The sequence below is a fragment of the Plectropomus leopardus genome, chromosome 3 (genome assembly GCF_008729295.1).
Source record: "Plectropomus leopardus isolate mb chromosome 3, YSFRI_Pleo_2.0, whole genome shotgun sequence".
NCBI lineage: Eukaryota > Metazoa > Chordata > Actinopteri > Perciformes > Serranidae > Plectropomus > Plectropomus leopardus.
In genome coordinates, this window is record NC_056465.1 from 17,281,922 (window position 1) to 17,302,806 (window position 20,885).

General features: G+C 37.2%; 1 protein-coding gene across 1 annotated transcript; it reads right to left on the minus strand.

The window, feature by feature from the left end:
* Window positions 1-1,706: 1,706 nt before the first annotated feature.
* gipc3 (GIPC PDZ domain containing family, member 3) lies at window positions 1,707-16,601 on the minus strand. The gene is made up of 6 exons (XM_042484095.1): window positions 16,252-16,601; window positions 11,615-11,800; window positions 11,322-11,502; window positions 4,371-4,480; window positions 3,747-3,828; window positions 1,707-1,858 (listed from the first exon to the last, which is right to left on the minus strand). Exons 1-6 carry the CDS (start codon window positions 16,537-16,539, stop codon window positions 1,707-1,709), a joined length of 999 nt encoding a protein of 332 aa, XP_042340029.1. The 5' UTR covers window positions 16,540-16,601.
* Between the last annotated feature and the right edge of the window lie 4,284 nt (window positions 16,602-20,885).

The window sequence follows — 20,885 nt, forward strand, 5'->3', positions numbered from 1 at the left end:
TCAACATGTGGTTTCACGCTTCTTTTTACAGTAAATAAATATTCTCCAATGCAGAGACAGAAGGAGAGAGCAGCACAATGAAACTGAAGTATAAAGACCGCAACAAACTGGTCAAGTATTTACATTCTCTATTTGAAACAAACCACAAAGGTTTCCTGTGAATTTATGGCAAAAGTGGGAAGCAAGTGATATGTAATGTTACTCTGATATTAGTAGGCATGAAGACCTTCATTTTTCAGGCAGCATTGCTGCAGGGCACTCCAAGAAAATGGTTTACATATGTTCGCTGTATTAGTTTGGGATTTTTTTTTATTGTGGGAATTATGGGCTTGCTTGTTTAAAAGTACCAATCATATGGGAAAATATTTACTGCAGAGCAGCACCATTCAGCTGGAGATTACCCCCTTAAATCTCATTCTCAGATGATCCCATTTCCTGATGACAATCTTGATGGTGACGAAGTAAACCATTGCTACATAAATACAGTAACAACTTGTTGAAAATATATTATAAATAATGCACATAGATCTGTAGCTTGTACGGGTTCTTGGTAACTGATCAGTACAATAATTTGTTCTGACACTGGGTTGACCCAAAAATGTTCCTCTCCTGTTTTTCCCAATGGACTTTCATCAGAGGAAAGAACTGACTGTAGTTTATCTAACTTCCTTGATTCCTAGATGGCTGGCTGTTTCCTGACTCGTTGTTTACATATCCTTTATACATTATGGTCTATATGTATGGGGAGAGAGCCCTTAAAACATTTTATAAACTTTTATCTTTAATCAGAATGGCAATAAGTCTGTATTTGTGTTAACCAGCACATTTTACTGTGACAGTTTCCATTAACAAGATCACCAACCAATTCCCTGTTAACACTATAATGCTTAAATCCAATTATTGAGTCTGTCAGTGCAATCATATTTTAAATTTGAACTTTAAATGTTGGTATTTATAAGATTTGCCAGAATTCAGGGAACCATTAATAGTGATGATCTGCTTATGGGCAAATTATTGTAATTTGACTTTTCAAAGGTAAATGGTTAAATAATTGCTGTACATGTCATGTTTGTGATGAACGATAGAGTGCCTCAGGGATGACGTTTTTCTAAAGGCCAACCTGGAAGCTAACATCACCCTTCATCAAAAAGCCTATGGGATTTTTCCACTGAATTTTGGATTAACAAATGTTTATCATACTTATATGTTTTGTTCAGCAAGATAATCTCTAAAAATGAACACCACTTTCAGGATTTTTGAGGTTTAATGGTAATTGCCAGAAGTAAAAAGGTAATGCTAGGCTATAAAAAAAACAACACTATGGTTGTATCACCACAGCTATGAGGCTGTAAAGACATTTTCGTTGCAGCTCTGCATGATGATGTACTGTAGTCTCATTTCGCTACTTTTTAGCAACCACCATTTTAAAGACACATAAAAACTTCAAAGTTCACGAGTGAGTGGGGTATTTACTGATGTGTTTTATGTTGTAGAACAAAATGTGAAAGTCTCTCAAACTTGTATTAACCAGGCTTACAACCCAAAACCCATTCAAAGTACCCACTGACTTTGAGATGAGGGAACTGGAGGTGCTGACATGCTAATTCATTTATGGGATTGCTGAAGTTCTTTATTATAGCTTTTATTCCCCAGTTGTATCAGGGACACAGCTCTCACTTTCTTGCTATAGTGTTTATGATAAATGTCTACATTCTACCATTCTTGACATCTCCAATAGCTCCCCATACATCAAACAAAAACACATCAGGGAAAGCAAAATCTCCCAGAACTGAGTCCAAGGCCTCTGCAAAGTCATCTGGGTTCTTCTTGTCTTTGCCTGCTTCCACAATGGTGGTTGCTGCAGAAAAGAAGGGATAGGACAGGACAGACTTTTATCAATCCAGGGTTAGCTATAGCCAAATGCTGGTAGGTTTTGACTGCAGCAAGAAGGATTTTTTTCTCAGCAGCCAAACCTCAAACAACAGGCACCAAACATTGATTTTGACATACTATAGTAGTCCTTTACCTCATTAAATAAGCCAGTTAATTATGTGATTGACAAGCTTAATAGCTTTCTATTAGATGATGGTGAATATATTGGCTATTGCCCGGATGGCTCTGAGGATCTGGAAACCTTGATGATGTCACACAGTATTTATAAACTGCCACCACTGATAATATGGATCAAAATATTATTCAGCAATTACTATACTTTTATTGGACTCTTAAGTATTGCCTATGTTTGAGTAACATCTTCCATAGTAATCTTTAAAAAAAATTGTATGGGGGCTTTTGAAAACATGAAATGGACACAGCATGCTTTTTCATGCACAGGAGATGCTTACAACCTCCCCAAAACAGGTTTTTTTATTGTACAAATAACAAAGCAAAGGGATTCAGTTAATCAGTTGGCAAAATTAAATTTAAAATTCAAATTTTTCAGACTATTTCAGTTTGCTCACATTGTGTCAGCACTATCTCAGGATGTATATACTTTGCTCAAACAACAGGACTGCAAAAAGAGTCAGAAAATAGTTGTATGGCCATATTTCTATATGCCTGAATATATCTGAGTGAAGAAATGGCTGAAATCCCCAATGATGCATGAAATATGTCTGAGTGTTGCTGCATTAAACCAACAACAGATGTTTGTTAACAACCTTGTTTAGTTTCTCAAAACAAACTGTCTATGAGAGTAAATCATATTTTCAAGTACTTTTCCCACCATCCTTTTGAAAGTAACCCTTCACAATATTTAGGTAAAAATATGCAATAAAGCCTATTTTTTCACAGGGGTCAGTTGCAGGCATTCAACAGGGAAATAGCAGATTGAAAAGTCATCCACATGAGGTCATTAGTAAATCAGGCCATTTGCCTTGGAAGTCTGGGAAAGTGCAGACTCATACCATTGACAATGTTAAGTATGTGTGCCACTCAAATTCCTGATACATCCTAGGACCTTCAACGTATCGAAGCCTTTCACTGGTACTGACTACATACAACACACACAACTTTAACTCTTTTTTTCAGTTGATGTGATATGTAGAGATGAAAGTTAACTGCCCCCAAATGATGCTGCCAATTGCTTTCTCTGTCAGCTGACACTTATTTTTACTGACTGTAAAAATTATTCTTGATCTAAGAAAGAAAAAAAATTGCTTCAAGATCCACTTTGTCACTTTTTCTGAAGATTTCAACCTCTTTTTATAGTGTTGCTCAGAAGGTGGTTTTCTCAGTAAAGCATCAAATGACATTGCATGAAAACAGAGCAAACTTCATCAGTAGGAAGACGAACACTGTGAGGATGCAGATGAAAGCATGGTAAAAGCAGTGCTAATAATAACTATATTACTATCATTATTGCTTTGTCCACCTCAAAGCACCAAGTGCTAGAAAACTAGACAAATGCAGGAACTCAAAGCTCCAAAATGTTGAGGGAAGTTCTCCAAAAATACTAAATTACCGCGTTAAATAGATATAATAATTTTTTCTAAAAAGCACTGATAACTCCCCTGAGGTTCTTTTCATCATTGTAGAATATTTGTGGCAAGTACAAATTCTGAGGAATGTTTCCACAGCTGAAGTGGGCTGACTTTTCTCAGCATGCCAGAGTGGTGATGAGTGAAGCAATCTACTGTAAACCCCACTGACTATCAGATGTGTATGTGAACATCCGTTCAGCAATGGCTCACATCCTTACATTCAAAGGTGATGTCTATTTTAAGATTTTATGTGGGTGGTCTTACCCAGCTCCAGATCTCTGATACCCATGTAGCTCTCCAGCAGGTCATCCACTTTCTTAGTGGCTCGTTCTTCAAACTCATTCTGCTGGCGGAGCGGATAGGAAAAACATAGAGGTGTCAGTGCAAATTTAGTAGTGTTCTCACTCTAAATATGGTGATACAAACTCTGTGAGAGCATAACTGCTCATGCCAAACCATATTAGAGCTAAGCATATCTCCAGCTATTGTTTATCACTTATCTTTATGTTATATAAATATATCACAGTTCATAGACTGAACTGAGTATTACTGGTACAAGTTCACTGTTTGTAAAGTGGTCTAAATTTGACCAAAGTCAAGTGGGGGTGTTAATTTTAGTTTGGGTAGTTTCAGTTATTTAAAATCCCATGTGGAAATTAAAGCTTTTAGCATCAGCATATCTAAAAACCCCAAATCAAAGAAAAGTTTAGACAAAATAAAAATAATCTACAATAATTTAGACAAGGAGACATTTTCGAAAAAATCTGTAACAGTTCAGTGTGTGTGTGTGTGTGTGTGTTTGTGTTTGTGTTTGTGTTTGTGTTTGTGTGTACATGTCCCTGAGTACAACTTAAGCGGTCATTGTCCAGCAGAGCGTGTGAAACTTACCACTTCCTGAACTGTAGCAGCACCCTTGGAGCGAAGACGCAGCGTCTCCCTGCCATTCACCATCTTGCCCTCATTAGATTTTGGTGCTCTGGTCCTCATCCCAATCATATCTAACAACATGTACACAAACAAACAAACAGGATGCTAACCATTAATCAAATTAACAAGACAATCTGTGGGATTTTTTTATTTTGTTTAGCTGCAACATGTTTTTGACACAGCATTGTTCAGCCCGTTGGTCTCTCAATCCTTCCTCCGTCTGTTTAACTATTGTTACGCTTACTGCTAACTTCCATTTCTTATATAATATAAAAACCAAAAGTTCTTCCCACATAGTCATTTTTTCCTGTAAAAGATATAGACAAAAGCAATGCATAATAATTCCCATTCCCTTGTTCTGGTGTGTACTTCCTTTCTCAGGAATGACTTACCATTCAACTATTTTTAACTAATATATGATTTATAGGTAGTGTCCTTAGTTTACCTGAGGACACCCATCTTCTGCTGCTAGTTTGAAAGCATGACATATTGTTTTAATAAGTAATTCTCTGTGTATGATAAAATAAGAAATCATTTTTACACACACTGTGAGCAAGTTCAGTGTGTAGTTTGTTGTGGCGGTGTGTTCCATCTACACAAAGATCAGTGTTGTAGCAAATCAAGTTTTATAACACAAACCATAAACTTGATGCTTTATTATTAGCATATTTCTAAAGTTCCAGTAAAGTCATTATTCTGTAATAATGTGAATCATGGATTTCCATTTCCCATTTCATCTACCTTCCATTTAAAAGACAAGCTAATAACTTTTTTTTGTGTTAGCAATGACAATGCTGTCTGTAGAACAGCTGCTGTGATCCAGAAAAAATGTTGCCACTGCATCATGTCTGTTTTCTTTCTAGGGATGACTAATGTCAAAAGTGAAATATTTGGTCCAAGGTCCAAAGTGAAATATTTGAGGATGAATCTTATTGACTTTGGTGAACCTTTTACTTTCCAGTTCTAGTGCCACCAGCATCTCAAAGCCTTCACATAACAATTAAATATGTCAACATCTATCACATAGACACAGACTGTATTCTGTGGACTGTGACTTTTCTTTCAGTGACATGATGAAGTTGAGATTTCCTGTTTAAGAGTGAACTATTTTACCAGCTACTGGATGAATATTTGGTACAGACACCAGTTGAAAAACATAGTCTTATCATGACAAATAGAATGCTAAAGTTTGATTCTCAGGGTCTGCATGAAAACGCACATCTGTTTTCAATAATAAATCACTAATTACAAAGAGGGCCTTGTCCCCTTCCTGTGGGATGTCAGAGATCAGCATCAGCTACGTCACACTAACAGTGTGGGTGACTAAAATTCAGGAAGCAACTGCTGTTTGTCTCGATGTGGGATACTTCATGAGATCTTAAAAACTGAAACTGAAAATGTTATATATACACTCAATTTGATTCGATGATCTTAATAGCGTAGATTTGTGATATGATACTTGGAGCTTACACATACCACATATTGCAACTGGAAATTTATACACTTGCACACTTGAATTTGTAATTGTGACTTGAAGTAGTTGGTGAAGTTTCTTCACCAAATGCAATGCCATTTTAACAACAGAGTTATAATACATTGAATTCACAAAAATCATGAATGCTTTTTATATTGTTTTCTACATGTTAAAATAAGTTTGTTTGTAAGTAGTTGTGCGTCTGTTTGAAATTTTCAAACATCATGTTTGGCACAGTACAAATCAATTGCTGACCATAGTTTTTGTAGATAAATCAAATTGGAAGCTCAAACTGGAGCTCAGTAATATTCATCGTGGCTCTCTCCTGCAACTTGCTGTGGATGCTGTGGAATTAGTTCAAACAAAGTGGATGTGGAGAATTACCCTTTGGGGAATTAATACCGTTTATATTTTTTGTTTCAGGAAATGAATTAAACTGTAGCACTTTTTAAATAACGTAAATAAATAATTATGTTTTATCTTTGGACTTGGTGGAAAGTATCGATTATTTTTAAGTGAAAGAGCTCAAGGTACGAGTCACTTGTGTTATAGTACAAGTCAAGTTGCAAGTCTTTTTTTGATTTTGTTGAGACAAGTCCAAATTCAGCTAATTTGTGATGCCAGTCTGTTCAAGTCCAAGTCATGTGACTACAGTCACATGACTTGGACTTGAGTCTACATCTCTGGTTTTAACTCTTGCCACTTAGTCTTGCCAGGTTAAATTTTCATCACAAGGATGATGTTTTTCAACATGTGCATTATGACTGTGCAACTGCAACTACATTTAAAATCTTTGAGACAATAACAGAAAAGTTCCCTCTGAATGTTGAACTGCCAATGCGAATCCCCCTCACTCTGTGCACCTCATATTCTGTCTCTTATGTTTCTGACATGTCAGACCATAATGATGTCTCAGCTCTGTTACATTCTTATTAGTGTAATAAATCATTTTGCACATGAAATCTAATTTGTTGTATGAGGGTTTGGCATTAAGCCATTGTGTGTGTGCTTGTGTGTGTGTGTGTGTGTGTGTGTGTGTGTGTGTGTGTTTCAATTATTAAGAAGTTTAATATGCACTCATGAAAATTGTGACTGACAGGTTTATACAGAGAAATGAGGGAACTTGTTTAACTGCTGTGCTTATCACTTACACCAGATATTAAACTGCTATACCTGTTAAACCACAGAAAAGCTACAGCGTGGATTATTTACCCTGGTGCTGATTCTAGTACCAGGTTGTGGTTTGATATTACACATGTGATTTAAGGTCATTTGCATTAAAATGTTCTAAAATGTGTGATTTCTGTTGAATTTGACAGTTTGTTCTTTGTCTTGACCACAGCAGCTCACAAGTCAAAAATTTGAAGTTAGTTTGGATGAGAACATCTACATATTGATATTAAATTAGCAAACTCAATCTTAAGAACAACTCCCACTGTCAAAAGCTCCAGAAGCAAGGGTACAGTTAAGTAGATCTCATGTTGAGATTATTTTGTCAACTATTTTGCTACCAGTTAATGACATCAGTGGGCATGGTGACAAAAAACTATGAAATGCTGATTGTTAAGAGGAAATTAGCTCATTAACTATGGATTTGGTTTCTTGTCTGATAAGTGAAGTTGTGGACAAATATATCTACACAGAAGAGGGGGCTTCCTTTATTTCTTTTCCATGTTCTAAACCAGATGCAATAAATAAGATACTTATAGTGATTTGACAGGTAAAACATTTCTTGGAAAGGAAAAGGGAGAAAAACGCCCTTGTGGTAAAAGAGAATAAGTTGACAAAAGGTCACAGGTTCAAACTTCAGTACATTGTACTTTTTTGATGTATAGACAAAATAAACTTAAATGTGAACTTTTGTTTAAAAAGATGAAATAAACTTCTCATACCAAAAATATTTCCTCAGTCTAAATTTAAATATGAATATACAGGTTAATATATAATATATTATAAACACAATACCAAGATTTAGCTGGAAAAAAGGTAACTTTAACCACATACATTTGCTTATCTATTGTTATTCCTGTCAGATTAATAGTGGAAATGTATATGTAACTGCCTGTCAGGCTCTCTAGCAATGTTGAAAGTACAACAAGTACATTTGGATCAAATATTTATAGTACAGTTTCTTTGGCACTGACTTCTGTGTGACTGCAAAATTATGCTTTGCTTTTTTTCTGCATGTCTTATGCCTGCAGTTGAATTATAAGCTCCAAAAAAAAGTTTAAATATTGAAATGCATTGCTGTGCAGTAACTACTTTTGATAGAGCCTCGGTTTCTCTTGTGGTTTTGAAAAATCCCTTAAGCCTTTTTAATTTTGTCTGTACATGATTGAGAATGAAAATTTATTTCACTGACTCAATTTAAGGTGTTGATTTTTTTTTTTTCACAAACATTTTTAACAAAGTACTTCAAATTTCTCCTCAGTAATTTATAGTCAGTCTGTTTACAATAAAGAGCTGGATGTACCTATAGCAAAGACAGTTTTTATGTTTTGCTCAGACTTAATTTGATGTGATTGTCAAGCTGAAATCCTTCTCACTTAACCATCCCTGCAGAGTCATTTTAGAGCATCTACTGTCACATAGGATCCATTGGGCTGAAACTTAACAGCCATCGCCATAATACCAGTCAATTAATTATAGCTGCTAAGTTTAACGACTTGTCCAGACTCACTGGCAGACAGCCAGTACTCTCTAAAGTGTTCCTGTCTGTGCTTTATGTTTGGCTGATGATATATGAAAATGTACTGGAGAAAGCTAAAAATCCATCAACTACTCGGGCCAACTGTGGACCACAGAAGCCTTCTGAGGTCTAAGCTGTTGGTGCTTCAGCTTGCATGGATACTCCTATTGTGAAAAATATACCCTGAGGGCAGCTCCTGGCCCTAATGACATTAATAGTCAGTGTTACAAATCCCAGCCAAATCCCAGCCCCACCCTTGACTCAGATCTGAGATCTTAGGATAACAATGACATGAAATGTTTCTTTTTCCCTGAACTTAATTCCTATATCCACCCAGTATCATTTCATGTCACTCCCAGTGTCAGTTCCTGGTTGTTAACCCTTTGACTTCCACACTAAGAAATACATTTGCAAAAAATTATTTGTTGTTAGATTTATTTTTCAGATTACCCAATCAGGAAGCAGATATGCAGGTCAACCAGCTGGTTGACTTGCCTGTTTAGGGTAATTCTGGGCATGAATGGATTTTTTTCATTTCTGCAACAAAATGTTTAGTTTTTTTCATTTAAAAATATCACAGAGAATAGAATTTGTTAAAATAACCTTTCATAAATTTAACAAATATATTTCTTAACTTATATATAAATACTTTTAAAACCAACAATGCATTTCATTGAAATCAAATACAACCAACAATGCTTAGTTATTCACTGTGAACCGAAATTCCCTGATAATTTATGAACAGTGATGTAAACAGGCTTCATATTTCCACATCACACTTGTCTAACTTGCTTACCAAACAACAGAGTGTGACACTATCACCCTATCAAACACCTGCATTCACTTCTGGTGGTATGCAACAAAGCACCGCTTTTTGTTGTTCCGTTCATAGGAGTTACAAAAATGTACCCATCTAGCTAGCTTTGAGTAGCTGCATCTGTGTGTGTGTGTGTGTGTGTGTGTGTGTGTGTGTGTGTGTGTGTGTGTGTGAGATAGAGGGAGAGGGAGTAGGCCTGTGTGCGTAAAATTGTAGAATTGAAATGATTCATACAATATAAATATCAAAACTGTATGATACACTGTATATTTTTTGAGCTGTGACCATTGATTCAAAAACAGTGCTCACCATTCAAATGAATGGCGCTAATCTGCTATCCAGACCTGCATGGGTGGGTTTAGACAGCGTTATCCTTAAAAGTACAAAAGCCACAGTTAGATATTTACACATTATGAATCCTGATAAATAGATGAACATTTTAATGTTTATTATGTCTGTGTAGCCTACAAACTGAGTAGCAATGATTAGAAAACCAAATGAGAAATTTGCGACTTGAGCTAAACTGTTTACCCCAAACTGGCAACTCAACCGAGTGGTCAACCCAGTTTTCTGAGGAATCGTAGATATATATTTTAGTATAAAATTTATTTCCTTCAACTAAAATATTGAAAGATTGTTAGAGGGTCTAGAAATTATATGTGAAAAGATTTTTTTTCTTACCTGGACGTTTGCTCTTACTGTGCAGCACCGAGTCACTTATGTTTTTTTCCACAGTTTTTAGACAATGATATTTATCCACAGCAGCGCCATACAGTGGATATAATCAGTGTTGCATGCACTATTCAATAGGGTGAATGAGGATAAACAGCCAAAGATAGGTTTTCAGAGTTTTAAATACAGCAATATGGCAGTGAAAAAAGGGTCAACTGCGCGGTTACAATGCCAGCCTACCTTGGCCCTGACCATTTTCATCCTATCATTTATTTATACTGCAGAATGTGAGTGCTTACAGGGTTGGGGATCTGGGTGGAATGATACTAATATATTTTTAACAAATGTGTGCAGAGTGCTGCAGGAATGAGTCCTGAAACCCGGTTGATATTTTTACACTCTTGATTCTCTCATCTCAAGTTAAATGGTTTTTTGCATGGGTTTTTGGTTAAATGCCTGAAATAAGGTCTGTGGTTAACACATGCAATGATCTTGGGGCTCAAAATGCTCAACTTTACAGAAAAATAAACATGTTTACACTCTGGTTAAAAAAAAGACGGTTTTGGACTTTATAGCAAATTTCCACATTCATGATAACTCTTGCATGGGTGATTTTTTTTTTTTTTCTATACCCTTTTACAGGGTTAAAATAGGCAGTTGCTAACAAGTGCCTGAATGAGACAGTGTTGGCATACTAAACATGGCTTCACAGTCTTGTTGTGGTAGTGACAATGAGGTCATGCAACCATGGTGTAGTTCATTTATGGTCCAATATTAGCTTTTTACCTCTGGTAATTCTATTTACGCATCAAAAATCATAAAAGTGGGGTTAATGTATGATGATTATCTTGCTGAACAAAAGGTTTCCTAAACCCTTGTTTGCCACAGAGGTTATTTTCAGCTGGAACCCAAAATCCAATGGAAAAATACTATTAGCTATTTGTTTAGGGAAGCAGGGTGATGTTTACCCTATGTTTGCCTACAAATAAATGTCATCCCTGTAGCACTCCATGGTACATAAGCACAGTGTCATATAGACAAATAAGGTATTCCAGATATGTGTGAAACCGTTTGTTAAGAGCAACCTGCCTACCATAAGCAGAAATGTACTGCAAAGTGAACCCCATCTGTAAATAATATTGTGTTCACTTTCACTGCCATTTTTGACCAGTTTTGGGAGTGTATATTTACAATTTCCATCCTTAATCTGTTCTGCACATGTCAGTGAAGCCCATTCACAGAGAAATATTTTCCACTCACCAAAGGCCTTCTTGGGCCCCACCAGGCGGAGAGTGAAGGGTATGCCTCTAGGTTGCTCTTTTAGCATCTTAGCCACCTCGTAGTGTCGACAGCCTACAATGCTCTGGTCATTGATAGCCTCAATGTGGTCGCCAACACATACTGTCTTCAGCCGGTCTATGGTGCTGCCTTCTTTTATCCTCTGAAAGAAACACATTGAAAAGTTTCACATGTGCCTAGATTCCCAGTAGGAGCGTTCTACAAATTAAGATGACAGACAGTGCTCAGCCTGTTAAGCTCTGCCAGTTGTTTACCTTGATGAAGGCATAACCAGCGCCATTGTCTGTGATAGTGAGGCCCAATGCATCCTCTGTCTTTGTCACCTCCACCTCCTTGGTTTCTCCCCTAACATGAGCAAAGATGAAGTCTTCCAGTCCGATCTGTCCCCCAAGTAGCTTTTGCATGTCCACTTTATGGGAGTTGAGGGTGCAAAACAGGATCTAAGGGGAGGAAATGAACTAAAAATGTACTTGCTTTTGCTAATAACTGAACAAAATACAATATCTTGAACACCCATGCAAATGTGAAACACAAATGATATATTACTGAGATATCAGACAGTTTATAACATGATGTCTACACTCTTTAGTAAAGGAGTTTTCTCTTTAGAAATATTGAACACATTACAACATTACATTAAGTGTCTTCTAAATCTTTGAAAGCCCATTATTCATTTATATACTATTTTACTTTTAAAATACTGTCAATAACATTTTAATAATTTGCTTTGACTTCAGTTTACTTTTGGCGAAGACTTTGAGTATGTACTCGATAAGAAACAGATTTTTCATCACTATAAAATCACTTTTTATAATATGACTTAAAAATACAACAATAATTTCCCACTTTTTACAATAAATCTATTCTAAATCTAAATCTTTTATTACAAAAGCAAATGGAGCCTATTATAATTCCCTCAGCTGTGCTTTATAGAGATTGGGCAGCAGAGGGCAGCAGAGCCAACAATTTGATCTTGCTTTTGACCATTTTGTAATGAGTAATGAATGTGACAACTCATCCACTGTTAAGTCAGTAACAGCACAAATACTATTTGGTTAGACATGCTTCTCTTTGTTTTAACAGTTAAAAGATTAAATCATGGCTGTTTTCAAAGGTTAGTGGTTGAATTATTGATTGAAAATGATAATTAGCTGACTGATACTTATGATTAAAGACCATTTTCCCCAGAAAAATCAAGAGGTCATCAAATGTTAGTAAATGTCAGGATAACGCCATCTAATATCAGCCATATGTTAGCGCAAATGTGGTTAACACTTGCTTTTTTTAAATAGCTTTTGTTTTTGCAGAAGTCTTTTTATTTTGTATCCTGAAACCTGAGGTTAAAGTTCAAGCTGACTTTATGATCCATAATGGAAATTAAAGATAATCCAGGTGAACTTTCCTCTCACTTGGAGCTCATGATGTAAGATATTGCTCATAGTAGTTCTCTTGGCAGGTGGAACAGTCTGACTGCAGTCCAAGGTCTTCTTTGGCATCTAGTTGTACTGTAACTTTATGCTGCTGCTGCTCAGTCCACAGGAGGTGAAGGAAACTGCTGTTCTTTTCATTAACACCACTTAATTGCCTGATGTTTCCCATAGAGAGTCTTGTATCTTGAATTGTGACTGCAGGCCATTAAATCAACTATTATATTAATTATGCCTTAATTTCACAACACAGTATGCAAGACAAGAAAATGCGTTTATTAATTATTCAAGTCTTCTGTTTTAGACTTTAGACTTAGACTTTCTCAAGAAGCATCAGGCTAATATGACAAAAACTTAACTATTTCAACATTTAAAGATTTTTCATTATGTATTTGTTACAATGTAAGGCTCCTTTATCTAAACTGCTTTTTCCTTCAGGACAGCTGGAGATTATCCCAGCACACACTTGGCAGAGTATACCCTGAGCAGCCCACCAAGTTACCACACGGCTTGCATATGTGTGTAAAAAGAAAAACACATTCACAGGAATTTAGAGTTTCTTATTCAATTTGAACAAGAACGTCTGAGTTGCAAGTCATTTTGGATAAAATTCTGTTTAATTTTTACAGTGAAAATAGCACCAGATGAATTAAAGTTATCATTAAAGTATGTAAGAGTAGCTATTTCACGTGATGTGCTATCATGTGTTTATGAACATATGCTGACAATTTTTCCTGAAGTAGACATTTTACAGGAACTGGATCTTGCATAACATAAGGAAACACCAACACAAAACACAATCATGGCTGGGAGTTGCCTGATAAGATCATCAAGGTTAGCTCCTATACATCGGTCTAGATCGCTTCATCTCCTGTCATTTATGTTCAATAGGCAGTGACACACTGATAGGAAAAACCTTCATGATGGCCTTCAGAACGCTCCTGATAAGTATAAGATAAGGCCAATGTTAACTATTTATTGCTCTCTTACCATAATAAACTGGAGATCCATGCAGAACAGCAGCAAACTGCACATGCACACCATTATTATTACTTACATTTTTTTAAAAGCTTTAACTGTTTTTATCATTCTTATATAGTACTAAATTGCAAAAACAACCACAGTTTATTTCAGTAAACCAATGTTAAATTAAATGTGCACAAAACAGAAAAACTATTTCCTATGGTCTCTTATGCCACCCCAAACACTTTGCAGAGCTTGCAATCCACTTGAGCCAATCAGGGATCCCCAATGTTTTTGAAAATGTAAGCAGCCAATCAGGGACTGCATTGAAGATGATGATGTAGCATGCAGGAAGCTGCTTGCAGACGGCGGCTCCCTTAACAACAAGTGCAAACTCTAACGTTAGTAGAGTAAACACACAATAAGTGAAGTTAATTCAGAAATAGACTCAATAACAATAATTAAACAAGAAAAAGAGAATGCACTCTCAGAGTTTCTCAGAGGAAAATACTTTTTTGCCATTTTTCTGTTGGCTGTGTTGGTGATGAAGAAGATATTTTGCAGTACAAATCCAATGTTCATTATTGTTTCGCCACTAATTACACTAATGGAAGAGCAGATATGAGGGGCTACAAAGCAAGGGATCACGGCCATGCAGATCGGTGTTCACAAGGCTTCGGACAGACAACAAGGACACTGTCAGTTGATATTCAGCAGTCCAGAGGCAGCTGGTTGCTGAATGAGAAATGCCAATATAACAATGCTGGCAACACCAGCAAACCAGAAAACCTTGTGGGAATTACTGTAGACAAGGAACATATCTCATCCAAATGGTAAATATAAATAAATGATATTTTTAGACAGTTACTGTCTAACTGACAACACATTTGTGTAGTAGAAGACTACTGCTGACATCTGTCTGTCAAAGTGAGTAACCTCCACCCCCTGAAAGTTTGGGGTGGCAGCGAGACCAGACTGATACAGAGAGAGAAACATAATTTTGAGTTTATGTCATCAGGATGGTTTTACTAGACTACTAAAGTCCTGCTAGTCTTTCAATTTTAATTTCCTCCTACACTGTCTTGATCACTCTACTTTTGCATCTACCTCTAGCTGCTCTGGATAAAACTCATTTAAATGCATGTTTGACAAACAAAAATGAAGTGTTGGCATTAATAAGTGTTTCTGTGACATCCACCTGGGTCAGCCTGTGGCCTTGGCTTTGTTGAGTATTGAGAACAGTATCAGGCTGCAGTCTGGTTCAGCCAGCCCTGACCTACTAAAGGTTTGGTGACTAGACTTCTTTTCAAGGATTCTGGCCTTGTGCAGCTTCCTGCTGTAACCTAACTGCAAACCATGCCTCTGATCCCCTTCAGTGCTATGATTAAATGGGTTAATTGCTTATTCTCATATTGTTGTATAACCATTTTTAGTAGAGTTCAGGACACATTCATGTGTTTTCCCTAATAAAGACATTAAAGTGGCAAACAATTTTATTTTGACAATAAATTGAAGTAAAAAAAGACACAAATTGATGCATAAAAAATTACCAGGGTGTAGGACAGTAAGTGTTTGAGGCACCAAATTTTCTGGCAGGGAATCAACAAACCCCCCATTTCATATGTCCCCCTAGTATCCAAAAGAAACTTACGCATGTGATTTGGAAATAGGAATCACCTGAAATTTACTACTTAATGGCACTAAAACACAGACAATTCAGTCTCTTATTACAGCTTTACTCAAAATATTTATGGCAATTTTACTTCTTGGAGACTTTTAAATGGGAACTCCATTTTTACACACAAAGGTCAGTTTACCAGTCATGTGGAGTATTGGTCAGACCATGGAAATTCTTGTTTTCCAGTGTCTTATCTGGAGGAGCTTTGTCTAGTCTGAGAAAAACAAAACAAAAAACTTGTCATGTCATCAGGAGATTATCTTGGGATGGGCTTGGGCACTCAGCATTATAAGCAACAGCTTGTATTTCAAACTGTGTTTAAAAGATCAAGGCCTTCACAAGGCAAAAAAGTGTCTGATATAGAAAATGTAGGATCCAGCATTTTTTGAGCTTAGGGATTAATTCTGCCCTTTGCTGTTTCAACACTAAGTCACTGGATAATATTATTTCGACTGAGTTAGGCCAGATAGATACAGTTTTGTTTTGTACAGTTTTGTTTTCCTAGTCACTACCATTATTGTATCCTGTTGTGTTGTGTTTACTGACTACACAACATTATCTGGTTATTTGTTTCCATTATTGATCATGTTCAAGGCGCAGGCGAGTACAAAGTCTGGCAGACAGTAGTGAGGCCAAATGATCTTCAGTAGTGCATCATGGAAAATATACTAGGATGGAAACCTAACACCTATTCGCAGCTGGCCTGCCAGACCAGAAATCCAAGACAGAAATAACACCTTTTTTGTGTCTTATTTATTTCCCAAAAAACTGGATATGCCACAAATTAGCCGAATTATGTTGACATGTATAGTTTGTTTCATACCTCTGAGGGGGAGATGTTGAACACTTCAGCAATCTTGGCGTACAGCTCCTTGACATTGGTAAATCCATGGATGCGGCCCGTGGGACTCCCGTGAGCCAGCTGGGTATGGAAGATGAGCCTCGGCCTCGGGTATTCTGGTGGCCCCAGTGGTGGTGGTGAGGGAGGAGGAAGAGGAGGCGCTGTGGGCTCCATACACCCCTGATTCTGGCTCTGGGCCTTCTGCTCCTCAATGGCCTCGGCCCCTGCTGCCTTGGTGTCCTGCGGGCTCATAGCCTCCCCGTTCTGCATCAGGCCCCAGTTCAGTTTTGGTGCTCCTGTGGGAGCCCTGATGGTGCACTGCTCTGGCAAAGCAAGACACTCTGTCCTTCCTCCCGCTTAGCCGACCAACCACCCAACCAAATAGTCACCAAGAGCTTTGGGGTGAGGAGAGCAGATGAATTAGTGATGAGAGTAGCCTGGTAACAGTAGCTGGAAAAGGCCAGCCAGACCCTGCTGAGTGGAAACTCAACACCCTTTGAGTGGAGGACTGTATGTGTTACACCTGAGCCTCTGGCAGCTCACGCACAGAGAACACAAACAAAACACATCAGGTACAGGTTTCTTCATGCACATGACATGGTTAAGACTCTAATCCCTTATATCAGTCTGGCTGCGAGACATATATGTCCCTAAATATGTGAACATCTCCATGAAGTGTGAAAACACCAAGCATATCTGCAAAATGATTTCCAAAGTGGGCTGCTTGGAGATGGCCACAGACAATGTCCCAGTGTTACAGGTAAGATGATATCTTTGGGTAGGGAGCAAGGTGCTCCCCCTTCGCTGGCCTCGTTGAATGAAATTGGCTGTTGCTGGGGTGAATCCTTGGTGATGCACTGACCTTTTTGACCCCACAGACAGCACACAGATACAGGAGATGCTAGTTAAAGTCGCTTAACAAATGTTTAATTCACGCCGCTCTTTGTTCCTTCAAAGTTTTTAAATATCAGTTACTGTACTAAAATATGTGTACACATGACAGGAAGGCCCTTAAAATAATAATAGATAGCATATACACGAATCCCTAGAAACAATGATAGACAGGGGCAATTTAAAAAAAAAAAACTGAACCTATTTTGTAATCCAAGAACATAGGTCACTTTGTATCCTACATTAAATTTGATGCAATTTACCCTCAGTAACTATGCAATTTAAAAATGACTTAAACCTGACATGGATGGATTGAAACTTGGTAAAGCTTGGTAAGGGGATTTTCACTCATCAGCTGATCTGAGGCTTGACTCTCCAATTGCAGAAAAATGTTTCTTTCCAATAGTAAGCACCCAAACACTGACAAGCCATCCCATTTTGTTCTGCCATGATGGTCCGATGGCCTTAACAATTCTTATTTGTCACACTTTGTCCCATGTGATGTGTTACTCATGGGCAAATCAAGGAAGCTGTCATGCCATGACACAAAAAGCTATCTATTTCTCTTTCAGATCTGGAAATTCCACAAAAATCACAGTTTAAAATGCCAGCTGGGAATGTCTCGCTTGCATTGGGATTCACTTGTAATTCCCTTTAGACAAATATTCTTTCAGGATGTACGGTATGTACTAAAAGAGGGTTTGAGAGACTCAAATAGTTGATTGATTTAAATGCCCTAACATCGCCTATGTTACTATTTGAATGGCATACAGCCAACGTATGCTGCCACAACAGTGCGTTGCTGTTTATAGTACACATTTGCATCCCCCTTTTCTCAGACATGGCTAATACTGCCACATGTTGGCCTTTATTTGGAAGTAATTGCTTCTTTTTAAAATATATAGCATGTTTAAATAGACAAGACAAGACAAACATTTACATTCAGTCATTGTGCATTGGGGGTACAGCCTACACATCCGTTCTGTAACGTGCATGGCTGCAGCTGTCTGTACATCATAACCCCATTATTCCAGGCCAAGGTGTTACTGGCTTCCCAAGGTCAGTATTTACACCAGCAGCTGATAATGAGGATCCCACTGACAAAACATTCCTTCAGCAACAGATATTAAAAGGGCTGTCCTCTAAGCAAAGGACACCCCACTTTCCCTTCTTGCAGAGACATACATAACAACTTAGATCTACTTTTTCTAAAGTAAACAGGTGCCTGTCTTAGGCAACATCAGAGATAAAAGACTGACTCAGAAATGTACAGTAACCAACAACACATCTACAATTATTTTGTTGTATGTTGTTGAGCTATCATCATATTTGCCGAACATTTTAAAGTCCAGTGTGAAGGATTTGGGGGCTGAAATGGTAAATAATATTCATAACTATGGTTTCACTGGGTTACAATCACTGAAAATACAAATCCTTGTTTTTTTGTTATATTTGAATAAGCCATGTATATCTACATAAGGAGCAGGTCCTCTTTTACAAGATCCGCAATAATGTCTATGGTGGCCAAAAATGGACAAATCAAACACTGGCTCTAGATAGGGCATGTTTTCACATCGGTCACTGTAGTGCTCCTACATACTTGGCAGATTGGATAAGTTTAAGTTTGGCACCATCACTGCTAGATGCCACAAAATCCTAAACACTTGACCTTTAAAGGAGCAGTGTGTAAGATTCAAGGGGATTTAGTGGCACCCAGTCATGAGCACTGCAGACTGCAACCAGCTGAAACTTCTCTCAGTCAGAATTCCTTCAGTATACATTGTTCAGGAGGTTGTTAAGGGGAGCCAAATTAACAAACCCAGTGATTTAAACAAGTAAATACTTTTAAAAAAGTAGTTTTACGTTTAAGGAATTCAGTGTTTTGCCTATGTTGCTTAGCAACAAAGTTGAAAACTTATCTAGGGTCAGTGTGTCGTTTATCTGTTCATGGGCTGTGATAGAAACATGGCTTTATGGACAAAGACTCACTTCTTTGAAGATGACGAAAACAGAACAATTCTTATCTTCAGGTTATTTAAGAAAACATACTTATTGTATTATATTCCATTTCTGCCATTATGACCCCAACTAGTACACACTGGACCTTTAACTTTTTTGATTTCTGAAGTGTCACTATCTCATAAGAGAACAAACAAATGAAATCAAAAAGTTTATTTAGCTCACAGTTGCCTCTGGAAGCCATTTTCTAAATTTTCTAAAATATTAGAAATTAGTTTTCACTCTTACACCAACACTTTGCAAAAAGTGTAACCTATTAACAGCTACTAATATATTATAAGTTAAGGCAAGGTCTTTGCTTGCAAATTTTTCACATAACTGAAAGAAAAAAAAATCTGTAAGGCTTAATTCACACAAAATCAAAACTTAACATTAAAAACTCAACAACTACACATGCAAACAATAATGAAACATGCAAGTTTCATCAATCAACAATCTGACAGAGGTTCTTCAATCTGCAGTGGTTATGTATTATAGGGAAGTACAAAGAGCCAGAAAGTGCAAGTTACAATTTTTTTTTTTTTTTCTGTTTGCAAAGCATACTTCAAATACACTTGTCTTATGTGACTCTTAGCTGTTTGGCTCTGAACAGATGGTGTGTCATTTACAATATAATGCAGGCTTAATGACTCAGACTGTTAATATTAGCAAAATGTGTGGTCATAAAAGACCAAATTCATTTACAATGACAAACTGTTTATTTTATTCTATTTTTTTCATTTGTTTTGTTTTGTTTAATTGGGGCCTTTTTGATAAAAAAATGAATATGTTTTTCTTTCAGCAATGACAAACAAATTACCTCAAACCAATTGACACAATGTGAAGCTGGGGCTTTTGTGAGTTGTGGATCCTTGCGTAGTCCCCCACTTTGCTTAATTATCTGCTCAGCTGTCACACTGATGAATCAACACAGGAACGCCTGATATTGCCTACATTGCATCTGCACCCCCTTATTACATCACATACTTCCTTATGAAGCGTGATTTCCTCCTCCTTATCTGCTGCGTTTCCTGGCAGGGGAGACGGAAGGGAAGACCGTGGGCTGGCTGCTGTAGGCCAGATTGTATGAGTGGGTGGGTGGTGTGTTTGCTGTGTCATGTGGCACTACACTGCCTCTTCTGTTCCTGGTGGCGTGGTTGCATCTGAGCTGTCTTTTCAGAAAACAAGGGCTTTCATTACGAAGATTTGTGTGCTTTTCTTTAAATTGCTACCTAATAATGATGAGTTTTTCTTTTTATGTGTTCAAGGTCTCCATCAATGGAATCATGAAATCCTCTTGCGAAAGCTGTGCTGTAGTCACAGTGAATTGCGTTTCAGTGGTAACCCACTGAATTTTCATGATGTGACGTATCAGTGACATCAAGACAAATTCTGGGACGATCACTATAACCTAATAGCAATTGACTAATACTGTCACTCTCTAAGAATGTAGTTTCTAAAATATCAGAACAATAATATTCAGTAGAAACATTAAGGGAGCTTAATGTTTCTAATGTTAAACTTTGTCAGCCAGTATATCTTCAACTGAATTTCAGCTATAAGAATAACCAAAGCAGGGCAGCTTTCATGACTTGCAATGCTATAATCTATGTTATGCTTTGTTTTGTCTTTTTCACATGGAGGTTAAAGTTCAGGGTCAGCTGAAAAAACATCACCCAACTTGCTGAAGGACACTTTAGATTATTATCTTAGCTCTAACCCATACT

Coding starts and splice junctions, on each gene's coding strand:
- gipc3 (XM_042484095.1), bottom strand. CDS start 16,539: ATGCAGAACGGGGAGGCTATGAGCCCGCAGGACACCAAGGCAGCAGGG. Junction 11,801..16,251: donor TCAACATCTCCCCCTCAGAG/GTATGAAACAAA, acceptor TCCTCCCCTTAG/ATCCTGTTTTGCACCCTCAA. Junction 1,859..3,746: donor TATCAGAGATCTGGAGCTGG/GTAAGACCACCC, acceptor TCTTTTCTGCAG/CAACCACCATTGTGGAAGCA.